Source organism: Pezoporus flaviventris, unplaced genomic scaffold (assembly GCF_033815535.1).
Source record: "Pezoporus flaviventris isolate CSIRO_AGI_PZ_B2104156 unplaced genomic scaffold, CSIRO_AGI_Pfla_v1 ptg000045l, whole genome shotgun sequence".
Taxonomy (NCBI): Eukaryota; Metazoa; Chordata; class Aves; order Psittaciformes; family Psittacidae; genus Pezoporus; species Pezoporus flaviventris.
Genome location: NW_026892593.1, coordinates 17,451,717 through 17,477,466, shown reverse-complemented (window position 1 = coordinate 17,477,466; position 25,750 = coordinate 17,451,717). Strand labels below are relative to the sequence as shown.

At 42.4% G+C, this 25,750-nt stretch overlaps 1 protein-coding gene across 7 annotated transcripts in view; it reads right to left on the bottom strand.

Moving 5' to 3' along the window:
* GRM8 (glutamate metabotropic receptor 8) overlaps positions 1-24,980 on the bottom strand; it is a 356,522-nt gene extending 331,542 nt beyond the window's left edge. For 3 of the 7 annotated variants that reach the window (XM_061467545.1, XM_061467546.1, XM_061467551.1), the window contains exons 1-2: positions 24,798-24,980; positions 17,357-18,202 (exon numbers count right to left, since the gene is read on the bottom strand). In XM_061467545.1, coding sequence (XP_061323529.1) covers positions 17,357-17,866 — 510 coding nt within the window. In that variant the 5' untranslated portion in view covers positions 17,867-18,202; positions 24,798-24,980. Of the gene's footprint in view, positions 1-17,356; positions 18,203-21,606; positions 21,648-23,362; positions 23,576-23,653; positions 24,255-24,543; positions 24,700-24,785 lie in introns of those variants that run through there. The other 4 variants (XM_061467549.1, XM_061467550.1, XM_061467547.1 and 1 more) reach the window with 4 other exon arrangements.
* Positions 24,981-25,750: the final 770 nt, after the last annotated feature.

Below are 25,750 nucleotides of genomic sequence, written 5' to 3'. Positions count from 1 at the left end.
AGCCTGTGAAAAAACATTTGGCCCAGGATACCGAGATCTTCCTCCTGCAAAGCCAGTGCTCAGCTGCCGCAGAATTCCCTGGCACACAGGACAACCTGCCACTGTAAGCAGGGTGGATAGTTTTTAACTTGTTGGCTAGGGTAGGCTGCTCCAGCTCATCAAAAAGCACACACAGCTGGGTTTTGTAAACCAAGGCAAAGGCCCTATTTGATACACTGCCCGTTAAAATCTGATGCTAATTGTAACATATGCACAAGCTCCTTTGAGGCACAAGGCAACTCTACTTCTCCAGAAGTACAGCAACCTTGATCTAGTGCTACTGCATTTCTCTTATCCTCAGGCACCCTGGTGCACTGCACAGGGGTGGCAGCTGGGGCTGCAGAGCACTGACAGCTTACAGGTCCCAGGCTCCTGCCATCATTTTCTGTTCTCCTTGTCATGTGGTAAAGTGCAGAATTCAGCTCTTATAAAATAGGAAAAAATATGTATGTGATGCTTCTTAACTTTTTTTCCCCTTAATCTTTTCAAAAGCAGCTTTTAGTAAAAGCAGTGATATTCATATATATTGACATCTAACTCCGTAATTCAATTCTTTTTCAGTGAGTGGATCTGAAAAGCATTCCAATTAAAGTCACAACTACTGTATTCTTTCATTATTACTCGCAGAAAATGGTGGTTGTATGCTGCTCTTGCCTCCTCCAGCCCTCCCCACATCCTGAGCCTTCAGTTTGCCACAAACTTAATTGTTTATAGACATGCATGTTAGATTTGAAAACAAAAAAAAAGCTTCCATCACAGTCCAATTATTTTATTTGTCCATTTGACATTACTTCTATGGTTCATTTTCTGTATGTTTTAATATTTTAATGGTCTTTAGTGTATTATATCGAGGCGCCTGGAGCACCACTGCAAATAGGAACTGTAAAGAAAATACAACATTATTTATTATTATGACATCAGCCTGCCTAAGTAACTATAGTATCCACAATATTCACAAACAGCCTGAAGAAAGAAAGAATGACAAATACAACTGTCAATAGCTACTGTGGGAGGTCCTCCCGTTTTCCATATTTAAAACTAAAATCTCCAGACTCCTTCTAAAAAACCCTATGCATAAAACTAATCAAAAGTAATTTCAAGCCTGTATGTCAAGGACAGAAACCATTTGATATTTTATGATGGTATGTAAATAAGACAGCTCATGGCACGGGTTTTGCACGTACTGCAGAGATATCTGCTCTAGACCCTGAAACCGCTTCCAGAGGTCCATTTAGACTTCAGATGCACAGGAGATGATTCAGCCATTCATATGAATACAATGGTCTGTCCTTGAGGTCTGTGTTAAACTAGACAGCTGAAGATGGGGGTAGGAGGTGAAACAAATCTTGTGTTACTGTTCTGACCAAGATTTTCAAGCATCCTCTTAAAGATAAAAGCTTGGAAATCCATGGCTAAAGCTTTATGAATGTTTCAGTATTCAAATGTGCTTCATTGTTAGGTCTCCCCATGGCATTCAGCAGGACTTCTTTAAAGGTTTTTTGTTGGTTCTGGTTTCTGTCACCACACATCTGTCATTTTTTTTGTAATTTATCCTCTCAATGCACATGTTCCAAAAGAAAAAACGAGGCTGTAGTAGCTGCCTGTATTATACTTAATAGCCTGGTAGTTACAGTACTCAGCTGGGAACAACTAACCATGGAGTTATAGGGCTTTTGGACATGAAAGTCTCTCCTGCTGAAGCTGCTCATGTTTTCATAAACAATTAAGCTTCCATTGGACCTGCCTGAGTGTAATTCACCTTATGGTCCAGTATACAGCAAAGAACAGGGATAGGTAAGTTCAAATCATTGCTCTGATGAATATTTGATGAATTTTGGCAGAGATGAAATAAAACTTCCCCATTATGAAACCTTATCAGCAGTGAATAGACAGCATCTGGCAACAGCAGCATTAACTTGCATACAGCTGTTCAGAGGAAGAAGGAGTTTTCAAAGAAGCAGATCACAATTATAGGCGTCTCTTGACAGAGTCCTGAGACTAGAGCTCTCCAGGGAAAGGTCTGCACACAGGAGATTGATAGAATAATACCTGTTCTGACAAAAAGAAAAGTCATGGAGTAGAAGTTCAGGGGAGCTAAACTGTAGAGAATGCCCCAGCATCCCCACTTCCACAGGGCTCTCACCCTCTGTGACCAGAGTTATGAATTTTTACTATAAAAAAGCTTTGTCTGTTGCTGTGGGGACTAGAGTTGAGCTGTTTCATCTCCGACACTATATTTAATTCCCTGCTCTGAATCCAAAAAGAAGGATTTGCCCAAGAGCCTTGTATAAGTCATGAGTAAACATAACACCGTGATAAAAAGCAGGGCACCATCACTTAATGAATGATACCCAAAACTGGCATTTGAAACCTATCATCACTTTCTTTTTAATTGTAAGATTTCTAAAATAGAAATATTTTGTTTCACATGGGATATAAATTAGTGTATAACACAAAACAAAGACATCTTGGAGAGCTTCCCTCTACAAAATAATAAAAAAAACAAAACCAACAACCAAATAAAGAAGTCCCCAAATCCCAATTCCACATGATCATTTTGGTTCAGATTAAAATGAATGCTTATTTTAAGTTCAGCTGTCAAACTGACTAATTATTTGCACAGCCTTGCTCACAATATTGCATTCATGCTTGGGGTATATTAAAAACAACTGAAAAGGAGGAAAATTAAAAATAGAAATTGCCTTTCTAAAAGGCATGGAAGGCCTTCTTTGCTGCCGATCCATCCTGGCAATTAGATGTGGCAGTTGTTTACCACACAGCTGCCAAAAGTTGAACTATTCATAGGGATTTTTACTCAAGCTAGAGATAAGCAAACAAAGTTACAATGAAATCAGCATGAAAAATAAAACAAGAAATGGTTCCTGAGACATTGAGAATTAAACTGGAGTAATTGCCAGCTACAAATCTTCTACACAGCTGATTTGACTGTCACTCTTCTCAAGCACTGAAGAACAAAAAAAATCCACTCAGCTAAGCAGAACATACCTAAGTAGACATTTGCACACCTGTCTTAATTTTCTTTTATCCTATGCTACTTAATTTCATGCCTTGTTGTAATAATAGCAAACATCCATTTTTCCAAGTCACTCTAATATAGATGGCAGACATGAGTTTTAACAATTTTAATTTTACTGGGCAATAATCCAAATATTTTTTTCCTGACTTGAATCTCATTCTTTGAGAATGGTTTCCTAAGGGGGATGTACAGCCTCTGACTGTGGGCCAGGCAGGCTTCACCACTTCCTCCAGAGACTGACGAGTTGCATATTTAAATCATACAGTGAGTTGGATAATCCCCTTTCATAGCAAAACCCAGGGGAGGGAACTGTGTAAGAGGATACAAGGAATCCCTCATTAAGAACTAGCTATCTGAGGTTCTTATATGCCCCCACCTCTCACTCTTAGACGTGATTATCCAGGAGCCTTTATATTGACAAATCTCTTTGAGAACAGAAGCACTATAACCAAGGAAGCGGGGTGGGGCAACCCTGGACTTCAGTCCTCCAGAGCCACTGGGTACCCAGCTCCATGGGCACCAAGCCATCAGGCTGAAGATTCACTTCTGCATGACCTGCCCAAGGTCACAGCGAAAGTCTGTGTTGAAGCAAGACAAAGGGTGCAAGCCTTCAATGGGCAACACCACAGGGAAACCTGTCACGCTCAGACTTTGCAGCTTGCCATTGAGCCAAGTGACCCATCCCAAAAATACCTTGTGCTTTCATCATCTTTACTCTTATTCTCTCCTGCATGCCAGAATCAAAGATTATTTGATGCAAATGCAAAGACGCAATAAGATAACTTGAATGATGAATCTTTATTCCTGAAGCACAAGTCCTTTGCTATTCAACCTAAAAATAGAAATAAGGAGAGGAAAAAAAAAAGAAAAGAAAAGAAAAACACATGCTTTGAAACTTGGCAGGAATGGCAGGAAATCATACCTTGAGTCACGGGGCACTCTCAGCATCATTTCCAACTGCAAGCTTTTCCTGCTCCCATATGCAGCACAGCTACCCTCCCTTCATATTCCAGTACCTAAGACTAGCCCTAGAGATACTGTTCTCTCTCTGCAGTGCATCTTGTTTCAAATACCTTACACATCTGATTCCCAAAATGCTGTTCAGTTGGTAATAGAGATGTGAACTAGCTCACAGATAATGAGTTTTTGCTGTTCAGATGTTTAGCTGAAGAGTTCCTAGTGGCTGAAACAACAGCTCTGACTGCATTTACGATTTTCAAGTTTGAATTGTTTCTAACATGCACCAAAAGAAATGCTGGTTAATAAGATAAATATTTACACACAAAATTTCAAAGGGCATCGTTAAATTCTGTCCAACAAAGATGACATCAACACAGAATTTTTCTCTCATGTTTCATGCTTTCTAATAGCTTTTACTTTCATTAGGAACACTTCAGTTCTGCCTGAACTGAGCACAAAGAGAATCAGTCCTTTAATCCTCAGGACAATAGATGTTTTCTTCTCACTTTGGAAAGTAAATACAGCAGCTGGTAACTTTTAAACCCTGTGCTTTGTTATGCATAGGATTGAAAACAGAGCCATCAAAGTTAGGAGTGGAAAATTCTGGCTATTTTACCTAGATAATTTTCCTGATACAGAATTATATATTTTTACATTTCCATCCAGTTTAATTTTCAGAAAACTAGGAAGTAGGAAATTTTTCCTGTCCTACACAACTGGATTAACCTTTAGACAATGTATAACAAGGTACTCCTTCGCAATATTTTTTTTCTATTTTTTTTTATAACCTGTATTTTTCCCTACTGAAACAACATCCTAGATATATAATCCACGCTCTAACTCCTTTCTCATTAGAATTTGGAGTGTTATGTTTGCAGTTAGTCCATATTATAAAAGCCATTTTGCAGATTGCCAGCACCCTCAAGATTAGTACCAATACATAGAAACAAACCACTTTTCTTCTAATTGAATAGATCCATATCTCTTTGCAGACTGAGAACAAAAGAGCATTACAATGATCATATCTGAAAATGCCACAAAGCAATAATTGAGAACCCACATCCTCTTTTGTTACGCACCTGTTGAATTCCTGTACTGAAATAGAAAACCTACTGACAGTAATACGAACAGGACACAATATTGCATGAATGCAAGACATTATTTGGCTCTGGATAAATCCAGTTTTACAGTGACATAATTCACTAGCTTGCCTGGAATTCATCCTCATTTAAACACGACTAGAAGCAACACAAAAATCAGTCTCTCCCTTTTGAGTAAACAACAAGCAGGTCCTATCCAGCTGGCTACAGAAGAATGAATGTAGTCATTTACACTACTTTTCTGCTGCTCCTGAACTCAGCAGAAGTCAGATAGCTGAATGCTAAAACAAATCGTACTCCTGCAGCAAGGATTCTGCAGTCCTGGGATTCCCTGGCCTTCGCACTTTCCACTCAGTACATGATACCAGACCTGACACCCTGTTTGTCTCTTTCTGCAGGACATGTTTTTGTTTAGTCCCAGACACCACAGCAGTGAGCATAGTCTGAATCCCCTGGATTTTTTATGTTGCTCCTAATGAGTTCCTTAGCTTGGCTTACCAAGATACATTCTCTTCTCCCACAGCACTCTCTTGAGAGGTTGTTTGGACTATGTAGTCCACAGCAAATGACTTTATGGTAATATAATAGCATAGTAAACATACATACGCAAAAAGCACTCACGCATACTTTGCATATTCCCTCCTTCCTATTATTAGCCAGTATGTATTGTCTTCTATAGCAGTGCATTCCAAAATTTCAGCCCATGTTCCACTTCACCTAATAATCCTTTCACATATCATCCAAATAAGCAAGTCATAAGACCTCCTGTAACTTTACCTGCATTCATATGGCACACCTTCTAGACTGGTGAGACCGCTGTCCAGATGACAGCCCTCAAGGAAGTCAGCTCTTCTAGAAGGGCACTTTCTATGTTTCAGCACTATTGATAAAACCGCAGCGCCAAAAGAAGAAATAAGAATGGCAAGAAAGCTAGCCCTTTCTTCAGTGATTTTCTCAAGCTTTGTTTTGGAGGTTAAGTCTGGAGAACTATTGCAGGCATCTTTGAAATGTTTCTCTAATAAATACCCTAACTATAGCTGTGGTGATAACTTTTCACTAAGACTTTAGTATTTCGAAGGACTTTACAAACAAAAACCAAGAAAATTTATCAGAGTAAAAGTAACAATCCCTCTGGGGGATCAGTGCTACCATAATGCAATGGAGTTGTTTGACAAAATTGTACCCAGCTTGGCAGAAGACTATAATGCCATTTAAAATGTGACAGAGCCACTATCAAAGTAAAAATATAATGGAATTTACTACGCGCTTCTTTCAGAATGATATCAAAAGTGTGCTGTCAATCATTCGCTGCTTTTAAGTTGTTGTGGTTTAAACCCAGTCAGGTAACTCGTTCACTCACTTCCCCCCCCTTTCTTGCCCTCCCCCTACTCCCAGAGGGACGGAGAGGAGAATTGAAAAGAATGCAACTCCCACGGGTTGAGATAAGAACAGTTTAGTAACTAAGATATAACACAAATCACTACTGCTACCACCAATGATAATAATGATAAAGGAAATAACAAGGGAAGAGAGTACAACACCTCACCACCAGCCGACCGATAACTTGCGCCCCCTCAGCCCGACCAAGCACCGACCCATACCTCCTCCAACCCTGCAGTCTCCCAGCCCTTCCGGCTAACTCCCAGTTACATCCTGGGCATGACGTGCTGTGGTATGGAATAGCTCTTTGGTCAGTTTGGGTCAGGTGTCCTGTCTCTGCTTCCTCCCGGCTTCCCCTCCTCCCTGGCAGAGCATGAGCCTCACAAAGTTCTTGGCCAAACCAAAACATCTCTATCAGTTCTGTTCCCAGGCCGAAAGTCAAAACACAGCACTGCACCAGCTACCAAGAAGAAGAAACATGACTGCTACTGCTGAACCCAGGACATAAGTTTACAGAAGAAGCATGTGCATAAATGCACCAGTGAAGAGAGAATAAAAGATCTTGATTCTGTCTCTACAAATACTACTGCTGCACAACCAAATGCTGGAGGCACCTTCCATGAAAGAACATACACCAAAACTCAAAATATGAATTATTACAGCTCAGAGAAATCACTTTTTTGTTCCTGCTACTCAATCTAAAGCTACAAAAGACATACAATAGGAGGAGCAATCCCACAACACCGTGACATATCTCAGCATTGCTATCAGAAACAATTTATTTTAGAGAAGATTTAGAGCCAGGTATCTATCTGAAGTGCCATACAAGAAATACTACAGCGAAGTAAAAAGGAGACACCCTTGTTCCTTTAAGGCTTAATCTCTTAATAAGTATCTCCCTTATTTCCTGTTATCCCTGTAGATAGGTCCTACTCATAAGTTGCTCAAACTCCAGGTCTTCCTCCTGCTGAGCCACTAGTACTCTCAACCTACATAAACAGAGACATAGTCAGGGCCTTGTTTATTAAGCATGTCTGAAAAAAAAAATTGGCTTGAGATTGTGGAATGAAAAACTTACATGAAAAACACTGGGAACAGTGGTCAAAAAGTAGATTTTCTTAATAAGAGAGAGAAATGCAGCAGGTGGGAAATGGAAGAGAAAATTACATGAATAAGACTCCTCTCACAGGAAAGTGAGGAAGCAATTAAGAAACTGGCACCACCCTTGCACGTGTTTAAAATCTTCTTATAAATGTGTATTACTTCCATGCTTCCAATACTTCAGGCTTCTGAAGCATTCCAGTGAGAAGAGGCTCTGTCCGATGAAAGTGCAAGCAGGAATCAACCCATCATCTTTCTGTAAACATGAAAGATGCACCTACACACATAGACCTGATCTAGTCCCCCTCTGAAAGCATTTTACTCTCTCTATTGAGGACAAAGGCAGCCAAGGGCAAACAGCCTCCTAATTTAAGGCCTCACTTAAATGTTTAATTGTCCTGTCAGAAGGATAGGGGACATAATATCTTGCTGGGAGCATATGCAGGTCCCAGCCCAGAGGAGCATTTTGCTCTTGGCTATGTAATTCATTCATGTGGAATTAGTGTTCTTCAGTAAGACTTTTGTTTGGATGACTATTTTTCTCTGATAAATGCTAGCAAACACAAGGATGTATATTTAAGCACTCTAAACCAGTTTAATCCTAAAAGCACAATGTGCTTTAGGGAAAATAATGAGGATGGAAATACACAAAACCACAAAGTCTACCAGTTGGTTGTTACACAAAGTAGCGCCTGGTTTCTGATGACAGTCAGAATGCAGGACTATTCATATTGCACAGCTGTCGCTGTACTGAAACAAGTACCCACCAGGGAAAGAAAAAAAGTCTCAATTTAGTTCTCATTATGACTAATAAAACTAACATTGCTGTATTAAAACACTGAAAATGTATCAATGATCCTTGCAGTGTCTTGGCTTCTCTTCAGTGTGATATAGGAGCAGAGGAGCTCTGTCCTGAAAAATCAGCAGTGACGTCTCCACTGGTAAATCACATCCTTTTAGAGCACATCCCTCAGCAACAACTCAGCTGCTTCCACAGCTAGACTGTCAGGATGGTGCCTAACTCAGCTGCAACCTGCGCCAGCCGAGTCGCATGATTTCCAGACAGGCGTCAGAAGTCAGCAAGAATCATTCCCTCCCAGTAATTTGCATGCAGCCCATGCGCTGGGGGAATAAAGGAGTTTGTGACACAGATGTGGATGTCTGTGACACCTGGCCTTGATGTCAGTGAACTATGCCAGGTACATTTTGTTTACTAGAAGAGATATAAAAAGTGATTCCTATTAACACAACTTCTTTTAAAAAACCCACTGTAGAGTTTGTGTTTCTGTGCATAAGTGAGCTCTGGTTGAACTGCTAGACTCAGCCTTTTGGTCTTCTCTTTTGTGAAATTATGAATAATATCTGTATTATAAGTACTATTTAACAGATAATTCAGGGACTTCTGTCACATACAAAAAAAATCCTAATACCAAAAGTTTCTACAGCTGTAGAAACTCAGCAAAACTTCAGCTATGAAAGGGCGAAATAATTCTCTCTGCATATGGGGGGAAAAGATGTATATATATATAAAGATATATAGATAGATATATATAGTCACACCTGCCCTCAGGGAACTAGGAAAAAAAAAAAATAAAAAAATCAGACCGTTGGTCTTTAATAGCTACACTCTCTTTGTAAGGTACTCACATACTGGTTATGGAATGACATAAAAACATCAACATTTTAGGCAGCTTCAGCTTCCCTACAGAAACAGGGAAGACATCTCAAACCATTTAATAAACAGTAATCAAGCTTCCTGTTGTTGCTTAGAAATGGTTAAATACAAGCAAATCAAAATGACAGAAGAGAAGCACAAAAAGGTCAAGTTATGCTTCTCAAGCCTTGTAGCAAGCCAATGACAAATATGAAAGACAATTCAGAACACTAGATTGCCCCTTTGCTCTAACTACTAGTTATAGTTCCATCCAAGAATGTGAGAAGACTAAAAATATTAAATCTTTAGAGGAATATTTAAAGGAACTAATATACTGTAAAATACTAAATGAATGCATCAAATTGCTTTTGTGCTCCCTTATCTCAAGCATCTTAGCACAAATAAAATTTGATGTTAATCAGTGCTAGCAATTTTCACAGAATCTGAAGATGTATTATTTCCTCTGGCTGCAACTATAAAATTTCCCTACTATTTCATTATTGATACTTGCAAAGTATCTGTTGTACCTACCTTGGTGTTGACCTGGCATTTGCCTCTCTTGACCATAACACACTGAACCTGGTACTAACAATAGAATCATGGTTGAATTAAAAGGGGGTTTTGCATAATCAACTATCCACTACCATGGAAACATAAAGAGATATGAATGCTGTTTCTATGTAAAAGCTGAATTATGGGGAGAAAATGTTATAATGGTGTTTTCCAGCCAATACCAGGACAAGATGCTCAGGCACTAAACAGATATGTGCTTGCAATAAGCTACAAAAAAAAAAAAAAAAACACCCTGTAAAATTAAATGGGATGCATTGGCAATGTGTTCCCTTTACAATTAAGAATGATTCAGACAGTACAAATATTATCTAGAACAAAAGTAAAACAAATCTGCTCATCTTAAGAGCTGATTTCAAAATGTTTCAGTTGTCTTCTCCCTACTAACAACAATTTTTCTTCACACTTCACACAAGATTTTCCGCATATGTTTTAACCATACCAAAAAAAAATCCTATTTCATCTTATTTCAAATTTCAAAAGCTGTGCAGCAGAAAATGTTATCAACAAATGTAGTGTGAAAGAGTGAACAGAAAATTGATATATTTTAATTAGTGCAACACATTTTTATTAATATCTCAGGTAAAATTCTTGAGCCTGCTCTTCACTTTTTATAAGGTATATGATATAGCTCTTCCATTATGGAAAGGCCCTGCAGTCAAACATGGAACAGACTGACTCCTGCATCCACCTGGAGCCTCTGAATTCAGTAATGCTCACGAGGTGCAAAAACGTCCATAGATGGAGACAGGATGAGGATCTGTGTATGGTTCAGGTTGCCTCACAGAAGTATGCATGTACTTCCCGGGGTTATGTGATAAAATGCTATTACATTTCATCTACATCATATTCTCTTCAATCACGAGATGTACTTGATTGCCACAATTAAATACAGAGCCCTGTATTTACGAAGTTCATTGAGGTTATCCTCTGTGCGATGGCAATTCCCTTGTTTCTGGAAGATCCATCTGCTCTTTTGTGCAGGCCTGGAACACAAGGCAGCAAAAGCACTGGATGGCAGCCTAATGCAAAAAGACACGCAACGAAGCCTGAAAATAGCATCATCCAGGTACAGCCCTGCTAGCTGCACACAGCTACCACAGATATGTGCTAAAACCCAAAATGAGGTAAGGAAATAGTCAAAGCAAATAAACACAAAGCTGATGGAATTAATACATTCACTTCTAGATTTACTGAAATAAAATATGCTTTGCATTTTGGATGGTTGCACGTAAAGTTGAAAGAGTAACTCCATAATGTCATTTGTACTTGTACTTCTGAGGAGGTAAAGCCGTATGAAATGTATAAGGCAACTGTGAATGAAGTGAATATTAGTCCCCCCAGACAGCAACTATTAAAGTGGATTACAGAGGTACAGCAAGAAAGGAATTTAACCAAAAATAGGAAGTCATTTAGTCTTGGAAAAAGAGGAGAAAACAGAAGGCAGGGCAAGGCAAAAAGCAAGGCAAGGCGAATCAATCAAGATAAGGAAAGGAATAAAACTGATGATGAATACTTTGGCTTTATGTTCATGCACATAAATATATACATATAAGCTTAAGATCACAACTCACCAAGCATACTGTCCACTTATCTCAATTCACATGCAAACCATCATCCCTAGGCTGCTCCTAGTGTGACCCCGGCTAGAAGATGTGTGCAGGTGACAGATGGAGTGTACCAAGTTGTTCAGAAATAGTGTGAGGTTTTCAGATGGGAGGACATGAGCATAAACAAATGTTTCTCTTTTTTCCAGCAGATTTTAAGCCCTGTTATGAGTTATTCAGACATTGAACAAGTAAAATCTTTGGATACAGGAAACATGATACATGGAGTGAGCCGAGTTGGTCCTTTTTTCCTCCAGGCCAAGTTTGAAGGGACCAGGAACAGCCCAGATGCTTACAGGACTCACAAAAAGCAACTAACGGATACCACCTGGCCATGCCTTGAGCACCCTACAGGAAGCCAAACTTTCAATGAGACAAAGCCAAGGAAGGGTGTAAGAGTGAGATTTTGACTGATCTAGTCCATAGAAAGCTTGTCTTGTGCTAGTGAGAGCTGGCCAGCTGACACAGGCAGCCCTGCAACAGATCTACCAGCCAAACAAACCAACTTGGCAGAAGGATTTCCAGACTGAAAAAAAACCCAACCCAAATACCAAACATTGTCACTTCCCATTACTCAGAGGAGCAGCTCCTCATACACCAAAAGAGAGAAAAGAGGCTGGCCCATGCTTGTCTGTCCTGTTTCTACAGTCACTGCGATGGGAAACACTAAAAAGCTGTCAGGGCCCTGAAATGCACCAATGGACTCTCCTTTCCCTAGGCCTGGATTTGGCTTCATGTGTTCAAGGTAATTTCTAATGTGGTGCAGACACACTACCCTGGATCAGCCCAGGAAAATGGCTAAGTTGAGAGGAAGCACTATGAGTAGCCTCATAGGACCTCTGCTCACCTCCTTCATTTGGAAGCTGCTCTGGCCTTTGCCCTTAGCTCCTGCTTGATATGTTACTGGCCTTGTACGTTGCTGATACTGACCTGTCTTCCTGGCTGGTCTTGGACCTGCCTCACTACTATGGACTTGTCTGCAAGTCACTGGACTATCGGCTAAACGTGGCTACATGTTTTGCTGTTCTCATGCAGGTGAGGCTGTAAGACCACTGCCCTTCTAGCATTGCTGTCCTCTCAGCTCCTGTCTCAACTGCTCTTGTGAAGCAGCCTACTCCTGATGTTCTCTGGTAAAAATAACTTAGAATGAGCCATCAGCTTCAAGTGGGGACAATCTGTCCAGAGATCCATGAAGAACTGTTTAAGTGGGCAGCTACTGTGTTACCGCCAAACACAGTTCTGCGCTCGCCTTGGAAGGTCCTTTCCTTTGTCCACTGTATTTGCAGCAAGTTCTGAAAGCTTAATAAGTACCTGTTTCACGCAGTCTTTTTGCAGCAATCACCAGAGTAACGTAAGGCAAAAAGCTGCCTCCTTACATTAGTTAAGGGGTCACAGGTCCATTTTTAAACAGTTAATTCCTTGAACAAGTGTTTTCTGCTTACAAAGTACCTCTGAAAAGTCTAAACCCATCAACAGGTAAAATTTAGGCAATCCAAATCTGAACCTTAATGTTTTGGACCTTCTTTTTTTTTTTTTCATTTTTTGTAGGGTCCTCCCTCACCTCTTCTCATGAAAAGACTTTGATAAAAGGATACCATGACTACCAATCAGTTTATGCTATCCACCAGATCATCAGATAGGACTATTGACCTGTATGTTTAATGTTGTAAAATCAATAAAAGAAAAAAAAAGTCATGAAAAACAAAAACTAGCAGCATAAAAATTCAAACTGCTGAGCATAGTATTCTCAGGCTACCTTTGCTTGTGTACTTGCATGGAACATATGCTTTTTACAGTTTCATCACAAATTAAAATTCCACTGGATAACAATGTTCTCAAAAACTATGTAGTCCTGACATTTAGGAACTTCAGAGCAGATATTAAAGCAACACTGAACTTCAAATTACAGGTTCAACTTCCTGAATAGTACTGTTAGACAGAAATATGGATGAATTGCACTCATCCTGGGCCTAATGGAAACAGGCGTTTGCATGACAGTGATCACTGAATTCAGTGAAAGCACAGGCATTTACACCAGCTGATTACATACCAAGATGCAGTAAACACAGCTTTCTACCTGAAGCCTTTGTGAGCCTTTGTGACCAAGGTCTTGGTCCTCAGCTGCAGAGCTGTGGGGATGCATCAGCTGAGAGTTTCAGCCCATGCCCTTCGTCTAAGTACAAGCCAAACTGGATTATACTTCTGTATTTCTGGCAAATAACCCTTAATTTCCTAGTCCTCTTGACTATAACCACCACGAATAGTTTCTATAATGCTGCTGAGGGTCTTACCCAGAATCCGTTACTCATGCAGAGATCATAGAATGGTTTGAGTTGGAAAGGACCTTAAGATCATCTAGTTCCAGCCATCTGCCATGGGCAAAAATCCAACACACTAGACCATGTCACCCAGGGCTCTTTCCAACCTGGCCTTGAACACTGCCAGGGATGGAGCATTTACCACTTCTTTGGGCAACCCATTCAAGTGCCTCACCAGCCTCACGGTAAAGAACTTCCTCCTTATATCCAATCTAAACTTCCCCTGTTTCAGTTTATTTATTACCCCATTACCCTTTGTCCTATCACTACAGAGTCCCTCTCTAACATCACTATAGGTCGCCTCCAGATACAGGAAGGCTGCTACGAGGTCTCCACACAGCTTCTCCTCCAGGCTGAACAACCCCAACTTTCTTAGCCTGTCCTCATATGGGAGGTGCTCCAGTCCCCTGATCATCCTTGTGGCCATCCTCCTGACTTGTTCCAACAGTTCCATGTCCTTCTTATGTTGAGGACACCAGAACTGCACACAATACTTCAAGTGAGGTCTCACAAGAAGAGAGTAGAGGGGCAGGATCACCTCCTTTGACCTGCTGGTCACGCTCCTTTTGATGCAGCCCAGGATACAGTTGGCTTTCTGGGCTGCGAGCACATGTTGAAGCTGGCTCATGTTAAGTTTCTCATCGACCGACACCCCCAAGTCCTTCTCCACAGGGCTGCTCTGAATCTCTTCTTTGCCCAACCTGCAGCTGTGACTGGGATTACTCCAACCCAGGTGTAGGACCTTGCACTTCATATTGTTGAACTTCATGAGGTTGGCATCATCCCACCTCACAAGTGTGTCAAGGTCCCTCTGCATGGCATTCCTTCCCTCCAGTGTATCAACCGAACCACACAGCTTGGTATTGGCAAACTTGCTGAGGGAGCACCCAATCCCACTGTCCATGTCAGCGACAAAGAGGTTGAACAAGACCGGTCCCAGCACAGATCCCTGAGGGACACCACTTGTTACTGGTCTCCAACTGGACATTGAGCCATTGACCACAACTCTTTGCCATGCGGCCACCCAGCCAGTTCTTTATCCACCGAGTGATCCATCCATCAAATTGATGTCTCTCCAATTTAGAGACAAGGATGTCATGTGGGACAGTGTCATTTGCTTTGCACAAGTCCAGGTAGATGATGTCAACTGCTCTACTCCTGTCCATCATTTCCGTAACCCCATCAAATTGGTCAGGCAGGATTTCCCCTTAGTGAAGCCATGCTGGCTGTCACCAAGCACCTTGTTGTTTTTCATGTGCCTTAGCATGCCTTCCAGGAGAATCTGCTCCAAGATTTTGCCAGGCACAGAGGTGAGATTGACTGGTCTGTAATTCCCTGGGTCATCCATTTTCCCCTTCTTGAAAATGGGGGTTATATTTCCCTTTTTCCAGTCATCAGTAACTTCACCTGACTGCCATGATTTTTCAGATATGATGGACAGTGGCTCTGCAACTTCATTCGCCAGCTCCACCAGGACCTGCAGACAGATTTCATCAGGTCCCATGGAATCGTGCACATTCAGGTTCCTAAGATGATCGCAGACCTGTTCCTCTCCTACAGTGGGCCTAAGGTCTTCATTCTCACAGTCCCTGCATCTTCCTTCCAAGACTTGAGATAACAGATCTACTTCTGAGAGGAAGGTGTAAAAACAGACTTCAGATGCAGGTCCAACATCAGACATTAAAGGGTATAATTTGTCATTTTTTACATTACTAAGAATATTTGTGAAGGATCTATAATTAAAACTAAAAGAGATGTCTCCTCTTTTTGCCAGCAGCTGTGTTACATCAATTAAAGGGATAAATAAGATCCTTCCCCCAGGGGATATCATGTGACCCTCTATTGATTAAGACTGCAGTAGAATGTTATTTGCAATCTTACAGCAAAATGCAAATCAGGAGGTAGCTATCATGGTTTCAGAAGACAAATTGCCGCTATCTTAGATAATTCATAGACCTCTTCCCTTCTTGTTGCTATCAATTCACAGTTAATGCATGTCTTAAAAGTCTTAGTTTCTTAAATCAGTCAATGGCACTGTATTCAACTCAAAACTGGGTGTAAGTCATAGTCTACATGTCCCTGCATTATAATGTGTATTAAACTGACCATTCCATCTATAATTAGTTCAGAACTATACACTATATAATTGGATAACACAATTCAAAAAAGTTCATGAAATTAAAAATAGGCACCTCCAGCAACCTGCATAAATGTTCCCAGGAAAGACAGGCCTCCCCCATCAGGCACAGATCCAGAGGTACCCACCATATAGAACATTTTAAGTCTCAGCTCAGTTTTGCATACTTGATGTTCAAAAGCTAAACATATGGCTGGAACAAGTCCACTACTCAATAACCTGTGCAAGTAACTGTAGCTACAGATCAGTTTTGAGATTGTAACAAACACCAGACCACAACCCAGAAGACACTTTGCTCTTCTGCTGAGCTGTAAATCCATCATTATGCCCTTCATGGGAGATCCAGAGGGAAGGATAAAAGCTCCATTTAAAGGTCTGAAACACTCTGCCAATTTGAGAAACCTTCAGAAAAAGAGCAAATCTTTCCTTAATTCTAAGCAATCTCTCAGTTACAACAATTATAAAACAAGTGCAACGCTTCTCAAAACACATACCGGCAATATTTAACATTATCAGAATATTCTCCAGCAAGAATAGACCCTAAAGAGAGGGTCTTTAAGTGGTCTTTAGTGGTTGTGAAGTTGTAGGACATAAGGTAAGGTCTCTGAATGGAAGGAACAAGTCTGAATAATAGCAGACAGTAGAACAGTAATAGATTCAGACAAAAGTTACAGTCATTCTGTGTGTACAAAAAAGTGCTCAATCTACCATCATCTGTTTGCCATTGCACAGGATTAAAAATTGTCCGCTGCCTGATCTGTTCCAGCTAAGTCAACTGATTAGAATGTGTTCATCTTCCCATTTAACTTAGCAAGTTTAAAAGTGGCAGGTTTGCTTTTCCATTATTTATATCAGAGCTTAATAAAATACATGGAAGGAAACACCAGTAGAACTGTTGACCAAAACTGATCTTGCAAAGTGATAACAAAGTCTGCAAAAAATATTGCCTTGTAAAAAATATGGAGGAGGTTAAGATTTCAAAGAAATCAAAGATAATTCAGTACACTTCATTTGGCTAGACATGCACATCAATAGCACTACAATATTACTGGCATAGCTTGCTATGTAGGGAAATTATCTGGTCCTCCTACAAATCGATTTCTGTTCAAATCTTATATTTCATTCTCCTGGAAATTTGGGAAATTAATCTCAACCTATTCTTGATGAGTATAAATGCTTAATACAGAGCAAATGTGAGTAGCAAATAAATAAGGATACAAATCCCTAAAGAGTTAAATCGTGCTCTGGTTTTTTACAATTTCAAAAGAGGCATTTGACACCCTAAAATATGTCTGCAATCATTGGTCTTTTCCCCCCTTTGCCTTGAAAAGGCAAACCAGTCGTTTTAGATTTCTGAATATGAAGAAGTCCTCTCTTTTTTGAAGATAACACAATCACTTCACTTACTTCATTGTGCTTGAAATCTAAAAGACAGGTAGAAAATGTTACTTACCTTAAAAAGTCTTAAAATATTTGCGACCATAATGGACACTGAACTTGCTGCAGCACCTATCACACCTGATATCTTGTCTGGCTTAGTGAAAATAGGTGGGTCACCATTAGCACACTTCACGTCTGAACCATCTTTTTCTATCAACGCTTGCACAAATGTTAAGGACTGCTCCAATGCATAAGTGTCTCTGGAACACGTATCAAGGATCCGGACACCCAAGGTGATATTGGCAAGAAGATCAGGGTCTTTGTTAATCTGATCAACTGCATACAGCATTGCCTCTAGTCTGTGGATCCCTTTCTCCTTCTTGAGCTCCCCACAAGGCACCCCTCTATCCCCTTTTGCATGGACGGGGAACAGTCCTCCCAAGATGATGTCCCCATCCAGTCGGATGGAGTGGGCATATTCCTGGCCATGAGTTCTTTGCACCAGGGTGAGTATCCAGTAGAATTTGGCTGTTAACAGGAAAAAACAGTGGCAGGAAACTAGTCGTTTTCCTTTGTATACCATTTTCTCTGAAGACGTCGTTGCTCTCCAGTATCCAGATCTTCTTCTTGCTAAAGGATGAGGCTGACCATTTGAAGCTGCACTTTCTGGAGGCTACCATCAGTGCCCAGTAAATAATATAGAACCATGCGGTAGGTAGAAAAAGGATCTCAGCAGAAGTACATAAAACGTGTTTTACAAAAGATGTCCACGGATGCCATAGGTCAATCAGCTTTTCTGAGAGGTGGCTTTCAATTGCTTTTAGTTGATGGCAGAGTGTAGGGTTGTATGTCTGGTCCTGGTGCTAAGAGGAAGTTAGTAGCTTATGTCTTTGTATTTTGCCCTACAGCTGAGGTACTTCTGGAGAAATAATAAAAAAAAAAAAAAAAGGAAAAAAAATGAGAAATACCATTTAGTTCAGCAGTTTTACACTTCACACTGTATTTACTTTTGAATATGAGTTACATCGCCTAGGTTTTACTTTCTATATTCTTTAAGAGTGTAATTCTTGGCCTTCTGTGAATTTGAACACCTGGGTGCACTGTACTACAAGCTGCTAAATTGATGACACAAACAGAGCAAAAGCTCTGTTTCGGAAAAAAACTTATCCTGGTGTTCAGATTCCAAACAGTAATTCTTATTTACCTTCACATTGCATGACATCCAGAAACAGATTTGATCTGTAGCACATTTTTTTTTCTGGTTTGCTGCATCATTCTGTTCCTGTCTACAGAAGTGCAATAACTACTTACACTCTCACTCACAGTGAGGTTCCATTTATGACAATGGAGTAATCAGAGTTCCTGAATTTAAGTAGGCTCTTCAGCCACTGCAGTACAAGCATATTCAATCCATTCATTTAGATACTAAACTGATTATTTCTCCAGTGGAATTCATTTTTTCTGGGTTTACTATATATCTAAAATGACTTCCAGATAATTTCTAACACTGAATTACTTCTATGAAAAGGTAACTGATTTCTTAAGCAAAAAGAGCACAACGTATCTGTTAGGAAACCAGCTGAATATCCAGTATTCCCTTTCCAACATTCTACTTGAGCTGAGGCCTAACATTAACAAGGTCTCTAGTCCCTGCTTGGATTTGGACCATATTAAATAGGAGCAATATTGCACTCCTACTGACATATGGGGAAGTCCTACCGATTTTAACGAAATCATACCTAAACACCTGCCTGTTATAAATATCTCCAAATTGCCCCCACTAATTCTTAAGTGAGTGGTATTTATTTCAATATTTAACAAAACTACACATGCCTGAAGAAATTTTTAGACCTCTGAGGAGAGAGGTAATTCATTTTACCTGATAATAGATAGGTACACCGTGGGCAACTCCATCTGAGCCAGTCAGCATCTGTTATAGGCTATAGAAAGCAGCAGACATCCGAGGGTACAACTTACCTAATGTTTTTCTTTTTTAAAGTTTTATTCATTATGAAATTAATCACATTGAACAAGTGCATACCTCACTGCCTATACAGAAAATCCCTGTAAGAGGCTCATCTGTAGATATATATATACTTGATCCCTAGTGATCTAGCTGGTTCCTACCAAATATATTATCAAATCAAAAGACAATTATAGGCAATGTTAGAAGACAGTTATAGACAACTATACTGTTTTTCAAAGATTTTAATTCTTTTCTACAAGAATTTTATATATTATGTGGTAACAGGACTTAATGTTGTTTGATAACACTTTAAATTGACCATCCTATTGTTACATATTTTTCCTCCACAGTGATAGTACTAAATTCACAAAAGCTGAAGAAGAGTTTTTAAATAGTGTTTAAATAGAGTTTTAAATATTTGAAGACCTGAGAAAAATATTCATAGTGGAAAGTTTGCTATTGAATGTAAAGGTATCTCACTGTGATTTGGTAACAGAGAAACAACTTGAAAATGAAACATGTTTAGTGGGTGTGAATAAAATCAATTGGGAACAGCAGCACACAAGACTTACAGTGCTTCTTAACATTTTGTTTTCCTTGAATTTGGTTTAGGCTTAAATCTAAATTAAACAAAGCACGTGCCATTGTTCTCCTTTGACTCCTTCTGGGCACATAGCTTACAAAGCTTTCTGGGCTTCAGCCCCATGAGCCAGACTCTGGCTCAGTCACAAATGGAGGAACTTGACTAATGTCACTGTGTGAGTTGATACAGCCCTGTGGGATGTTTCATAAATGGCCCATGTTATAGAGAAAAGATTGCAGGAACTATTAACTAGACACAGTCATCTATTGTCTTGATTGCCTCAGTAGAAAAACACACTAAGTATTTGAAATAGTAAAGAGTAAAAGTTGTGGCTACACCTAAAACAGAGACAGAGGCAATTTCCTTTCTGGTTCCACAGTGAATAACCAACTCGTTAGTCTATGCATGTATGTACAACCCAGACAGAGAGAAATTCTCTGAGGGAAGAAAAGATAGGACTATTCTTATTTAATATTGTACAGAGAGCAAGAAAGCAACACTGCAAAAGTGAAAATATTCATGAAGGAAAGAAACGCTGCTTTTTCTCTTTCTCAGCCTCAGGTCAATTCCTTACAGCCAAAGAATGCCAAGAAATTAAAGTGACTGTCAGTCTTTGTACAAACAAATGATGATGAATTCAGCTATTGCAACCCAAATTCCAACAATAACAGAGAAGCTATAGTGAGCCTGATATCCTCAGTCCAATACCTTATCTGGACCTGACTGAAAGTCCAAAGAATTAATAATCAGCATTTTCAACACTATAGTCCACATAAGCATAAACTGCTCTGCCTCAGCTTACATGTTTTCCTGAAAAAGTATGTTCTGTGATGCGAGTGGCCACAGCTTGTCTATAAAACAGAAATAAAATTTTAAAGTGCTCTTTTTAAAAATTTAAGACCTTTTAGTCCTTTTTTATGTTACCTAAGAAATAAAAGCTACTATTACATGGCCTAATTTATTCCTGCCACAATGCTTTTCTTATATTGATTAATATTACCTTTTACAGAATGTTGTAAGCCTGTGTAGCTAAGCAGAAAGCATCTGATCTAAATGGATTCCATTTTTATCAATGAATTTTAGTGAAAAAGCATAGTTCTCTGTGCTATAAAGCCTGAATGAACTTTCCTCATATGCAAGATTTCATTTGAAGTAAAATGCTGTCCTTTTCCAATTGACCATAAAAGTACGAATTAATGCAAATATATTCTTGATTTATCAGGTTCCCAACTGTAGTACCTGGTGTTCACCAGACACATGACTTCAGAGAAGAAATTCGTACATTTCCTCAGCACAGTCCAAGAGTAAGTGCACCACAAAGCCTCTCTTCCAGTCACTTTCGAATACATGCGTCTCTTGGGTTTAATTCATTAAAAGTATCTGGCATTATCAGAACATGCTGCTATTTTGAAAGTCAGTATTTCAGCACAAACCTCCACTTGTTCTGCTAGAATATGTATTTATTTTTAAACCTAAGGAGGCGGGGTACTGCAAGACAGGGGACATGGAAACTTCTGCATGTAGTGTCTGGTTCTGAAATTACTTCCTTCATATAATCATTCAGTTTTATCAGATGGTTGTGTACTTTGATACCATGGTTGGGTACTTCGGTACCATGTTGTCAGAGTCAGTGCATGAGCATATGCCTGGACCAGTCACTATTTCAACAAAAACTCATCACACCGAGAGGTAGGCTCATTATGAGAGTTCTTTATGTTCATGGAAAGGTCTAAAAACTGAGGTGTGACAGATAAATACAGGCAATGTCTCTTACTTTGGTAAGAAGTTCCCTGAAAGAGCTGCCTTCTGCTGGCACTGGTTGTGCCTGAAATCATACAGAGAGATTCAATATGCTCATCTGGAAATATTGCTTAAACAAATAAATCTCACAGTTACAGACCGTTGCAGGCGTAAGGAGCACTCTCCACAGCAGAGCAGGAAAACATGTTCCCTCATCTCCTTGGAACACTTTTTAACTGACATTGCCAGCAAGACACACAAGGCCTTTACCGAAGGACAAAAAAAAAGTATTTAGAAGTATTAAAAAGGTATTTAGTCAGGGGAAAAAACATCTGAGAAAAAGTATTAGTAATTTTGTTTGAGGCCAAAACATTCATTTGTCATTGCATTGGAAGCACGGTTGGAACTGCACTAAAATAAAATAAAACCAATATCCTGTGAACTAGAAAGGTAAGAGTTTTTGGGTGAAAACCCATTTCTAATTTCACAAAATGTCAGATTGTCCAGTCAATGCAAAACTGATCTGCTTTTACTAACTGAAAACCAAATAACAGCATCTTCCATTGTGAAGTTCTCAGAAGGAAAAAAAATCAGTAATAAAAAAGGCAAAAAATGTGATTATTTTTAGTACTGATATGTTACTTCGGAACTATCAAATAAGAATGATCTTGCTAACATTCATTTAGCGGCCACAAAAGTTGCCTCTTTCTTCTGCACCGCATTCGGCAATGACCAAAGAGCTGAACTCCACACGAAGCAGGTAAATAATTGCCACCTGCATACACTAAGCTGACACATAGGGAAGATTAATGGGTTTTGCTGACAACAAAAAGGAATTTGGAATTTTGGCCTTGACTTCACAACACCTAACTTGCAGGAGAATTGTTCACTGATGTAAGTAGTCTTATCTACCTCAGCTCTTCTGTAATGGTTTGCTGTGCCCCTGCCACAGAGGTAACCTTTAGACAATAATAAGGACTTCAAGGTGAATCAACCTCAGTACCTTGCTCACAGAAACTATTTCTTTCGAGGGCACCGTGAGAGAAATGTCTCCACTCAGCCTGATCAGACTCTTTTCAAATATTCAGAAACACCTGCCTCCACTTTCTACCCTGCATATATCCATTTTCCAAACAAGCTACCCTGCCAAAAACCAGTACAGGTCCTTTTGCCAGGGTGAGACTAGTAGGAGCTTACAGTTTTTAAGAAGGAAACAGCACAAAATATTTTCCTCTGCCCTTGCTTGCCTGGTCTCCCAGCTGAATAAACCCCATCAACATTAACAGCTTTAGAGCTGTTTTCAGCTCTGGTCTGGCAAGAGATGATCAAGGAGATTTCCCCTGCAGCCCAGGAGAGCTCTTTCCCTTGGTTTTGTTTCCATTTTGCCCTCTTCCCACCAGGCTTCAGCTCCCCAGTCGGCACAGCTGGGCTCAGACCCGGCGAGGGCAGAGCAGCCCAGCGCCTAGAAACGCGCCTGAGCAAGCATATCGTCCCGGGTCATCCTGCAGGAAACACCCGTGCCTGCACCCGTGTCCGACCCGCAGCGGGCACGCGAGCGGACGCGGCCCCGAGGCGCCCAGATAGCGGTGAGCCCCGCACAGCACTCCGCGCTCCACACCTCGCGCTCTCCGAGAGCCTCACCCTGCGCACCTCACCGGGCGCACCCAGCCCAGCACTCCGCGCCGCATCCCGCGTAACCTGCCCAGCACTCTGTGCCGCTCTCCACGTTCTGCCCTCTCCCCCATCCCGGTTCTGGCTGCACTACCGGGAGCAAACGGCCGGCCACGCACCGGCTTTCCGTGGGGCTCCTCCGTGCTTTCCCTGCTGCCTCTCGGCTTCTAACGCATCCCGGCACCGTTCTCGGGCCGCGGGAGGGCTGGCGCAGCCCGGCCGGCCCCACCCGGTGGAGGGGCCCGGGGAGCGCCCCGGGGCTGGGCGAGCCGGTTCCCCACGCGCAGCTCCCCTACCATCTCCCATCACCGCGGTGCTCCTCCCTTGAAGGGAGCCCCCTATTGTTCTCCGCTTTACTTAGCTGAGATTCCCCCCCCCCCCCCCCTTTCTCTTCCCAGGCTCATCCGTACCCCAGCTGGCGCCTGTTGTTAAGGGATTCCGGCATTGCTTTGGCGAGGCTTTCACCGGGGCCTCTCTCCTTCCAGCCACCGGCCGCGGGACGGGTTTCAGCTACCGCACCCGGGGTTCCCCCGGCTGGAGCCGAGGCCTCGGAGGTCGCTCCCTCCGAGCCCGGGTCCCTAGCCAGGAGCTCTGCACCCGCGGCAGCGGAGGGGCAAAGCCACGCATCGCCGCCTTTTATTTACAGACGTCCGTGAGTCAGTCCTCCCCTCGCATCAGCTGGTCAGCTTTAATGCGCCTCTGTTTCCCCTCAATGAAAATCTAAGTCCCTGGTCCCAGAGGACAGAAGCTTGCGAACTCCAAAATGCCAACGCCGGATTTGCAAGCACTTTGGGTCACTGATAGATTTTTATCACTTGAGTTGTGTTGAGGTTTGTTTTGTTTTGGAGGTTTTGGGTTTTTTTAAACCGTGTTATACATTCACCTGCCAACACTTGGGATTTCCGCAACAAACACATGCCGGCGCTGTGGGATGTTGCTCCCCGTCGGGACCTCTAACCCCCTCCGCTGCCCCTTGCTTCCTTTCCCGGGGGAGAGAGCCCGGCGAGAAGCCTCCTTCCTCTTCCCACCCGAGGTCTCCGCAGAGCCGAGGGAGCGGAGCCCACCCAAGAAGCGGGGCGGGTGGGCAGCAGCTCGCCTGTCCCCGGAGCCGAGGAGCCGAGAGGGAAGCAGACAGCGGAGGTCAGGGCTGGTCCTGTCCCCCCTGAGAGGCAGGAGCCCCCTCTTCCCTCCCTGCTCGCGAAACGTGAGCAGGGCGGCGGGGACCGCGGGGAAACCCCTGTGCCCCCCCCCCACCCCGGGTGGCAGAGGACCCAGTTAAGGAGGGAATGAGAGATCTCACCGGTCGGGAGAACCGATGGTCTCCCTTGTGACGGCATCGTGCCCGGGATCTCCTTCGTTTAGAGCTGATAGGGGGAGAATATCGACGATAAAAATGGTAAATAATTAAAGCAAAAAGACAAATCCACGGCGCCACGAAGCAGGCGGAGGGGATTGCCTAGCTCAGAAACGTTAACTGAGTCAAAACTTGCATTATTTGTGGGCTCCTCTCTCCTTAAAATAAGAAGTAACGGCGACATACACTCATATAAATACCTTGATCGGAGAGAGTTGCATATCCACATCACTGTAGAGGTCACTGGAACTGATGCTCGGCGCCCATCGGGAGTAGCATGAGGTAATTTCTGGACAGCCCTCGTCTCAAATAGCTTTCCCCGGTAGCGTCAGCGGGAGCTCGGAGCTCTGCCTGGGACAGGTATCCAGGAGAGCAGCTTCAGTAGCGCTCTGTATAACGCCTGCCATCAGCCGAACCTGCTCCGCTGCCACCTTCCTTACCCCTCCTCCCTCCCTTAAAAAGAAAGAAAAAAGAAAAAAAAAAAAAAAAACAAACAGAAAATCCCACCCAACTTTTGGGGCCGGTGGCCCAGCCCCGTGGTGACACACACCCTCTGCCACCCCGCCGCTCAACTGCAGCTGCGGACACACGCACCGGCCGGGTCGCGCCTTTCACAGCTCTATGCGAAAACGCCCGCCGGCCCGGCCCGGCCCGGCCCGGCCCCTCCGCGGCAGGAGCCCCGCGGCTCGGCGTGCCCGGCCGCCGGCGGGAGCTGCTCGGCGCTGCTAGCGCTCACAGCGGCTCCGGCGGCGCGGGCGGGCAGGGGGCGGTGCCGCACTTGTAGCTGTTCGTGGTGCTGAAGGCGGCGGCGACCCCGTGACGGCGGCTCGGTGCGGCGATCCCCGGCTCGGCACGCAGAGGCGCGGCACCATGTGAACCCCCAGCGGGCCGCGGCTGCGGCCCCGCTCCCGCCCGCCTGGCCTGGCCTGGCCTGGCCGGGGCGCGGTGCCGGCCGAACGTTTGCGGGATTTCTGAGCAGAGGAAGTCAGTAAGGGCTGAGGCGGTCGCGGTGCGGGAGCGGGAGCAAGGAGGGGGCCAAGGACGGGGGCACAGGCGGGAAACGGGGCTGTTTAGTGCGGCCTCCCCCAGGGTGCGGGGCCTCTATCTCCATCCCGCCTTCCGAAGGCGAGAGAGTGGTGTCCTCCCGTAACTG